The 1,532-nt window shown below is 42.2% G+C and overlaps 1 protein-coding gene across 1 annotated transcript in view; it reads left to right on the top strand.

The window, feature by feature from the left end:
- LOC116081542 (dual specificity protein phosphatase CDC14B-like) overlaps nt 1-1,532 on the top strand; it is a 76,659-nt gene that overhangs the window by 63,990 nt on the left and 11,137 nt on the right. Inside the window, exon 12 of the mRNA XM_031358108.1 lies at nt 4-68. Within this exon, the coding sequence (XP_031213968.1) occupies nt 4-68 (65 nt within the window). The remainder of the gene's footprint in view (nt 1-3; nt 69-1,532) is intronic.

The following is a 1,532-nucleotide window of genomic DNA, read 5'->3' as shown; positions in this document are numbered from 1 at the left end:
ACACAAGGAGACAGACTTCGGGCCCTGAAAAGCCGGAGACAGCCGAAAGCCAGCGCTCTCCCCCTCACGTGAGTGCCTCTCCTCCTTCCTCTCTGGTCACTTGTCTGTTATGTTTCCCGCATACTTTTCACCATACTTGCACACCATTACTTTGCAGTGATCACTTGTGTAGTTTTAAATCTCCAGGTGCTCCCCTAGGAAATGCTAAGCATGCACAGTCGGAAGAGATGAATACATTTATCTCTGTGTCCTACTGTAACCTCAGGGGCCATGATGGGTAAGAAAGCAAATATTAGGGAAGTTTTGTCCATAGACAGTCAAGAGAGTGACAGCAGATGTCAAAACCAGGTTAATAGATTTGTCCCTAGGTATTAAAATGGTTACTTGTTAAAGGTATTAAAATGGTTACTTGTTATTCCACTTCCTCACACTTGTCCATCATCAGTCTGAACACAGGAAATTGAGTTGGTTGTCATGATATTCTATCATCTCAGAGTAATGATAAACTCATCCCCTAAATATGTTTTCTTTTTTTTTTTTTTGGTCTGGAGAATTGAAGTACAGACAAAGGTTTATCACAAGAGTAAGAAGTTTCATAGTTAGTAGGTGTCTTTTTCCCCACATGAACTTCTTGAGTACTTGTGTTAATTTGGATCTAACTACAGGGAAGATCCACAGTTGGTGTACGGGGAAGCACACTGTGAACTGCTGCACTCTCCCATATGGGATCCCACCCAGGCAGCTGCTCCTGTCATTATTGGTGTTTCCCTTTCTCTGTGAGAACGAATGGATGGAGACAAGTCTCTTTATCATAAATGTCTGGCAGTGCAGTAAGAAGTTAGTGATGTGGTTCTTCTACATGTCTCAGAATCCAGCCCTTCTGTGTGGGGGTTGGGAGGGAGGGTTCCTGACACAAAGTGTCAACATTTTCAACATAAAGTCCTAAGTGAATTCTGATTTTAAATGTCTATTAAGAATTTTCCTCTACAAATAGTGCCTTTTATATAATTTATTTCATATAAGTAGATAAGAATATAGTGCAAGAGGTGCATTAACTTCAAATGCCATGTTTTAATAATATTAATGTCTTTATCTGAGGCCTTTCTAGTTATTTTATTCACAAAATAATCATCCCAAAACTAATTCTGTGCCTGATAGAAGAAGGTTGGTCATACTCCACCACAGCCTTCCGCAGACGTAGCTGAGCTTTGGAGTCATGTGGGAGCTTACCATATAATGCAGCTTCTTGTTGGAGCTTCTAAGGTGGGGTCTGAGGTTCTTATGTCTAGTGAGCCTCCTTGCTTGTCCCTTGCTGCTGCTGGTGGTAGGGGAGACTTTGGCATCCTTTGAATTGCAAATTTTGCGGGTTACACCCTTTTTTTTTTTCTGTAAGTACCCAGTAGCTGTCTTCAGACACTCCAGAAGAGGGCACCAGATCTCATTACAGATGGTTGTGAGCCACCATGTGGTTGCTGGCATTTGAACTCAGGAAGAGCAGTCAGTGCTCTTAACTGCTGAGCCATCTCGCCAGC

Source organism: Mastomys coucha, unplaced genomic scaffold (assembly GCF_008632895.1).
Source record: "Mastomys coucha isolate ucsf_1 unplaced genomic scaffold, UCSF_Mcou_1 pScaffold7, whole genome shotgun sequence".
In the NCBI taxonomy this organism is placed as follows: Eukaryota; Metazoa; Chordata; class Mammalia; order Rodentia; family Muridae; genus Mastomys; species Mastomys coucha.
The sequence above is the reverse complement of the archived record's forward strand: the minus strand, read 5'-3'. Positions and strand labels throughout refer to the sequence as shown.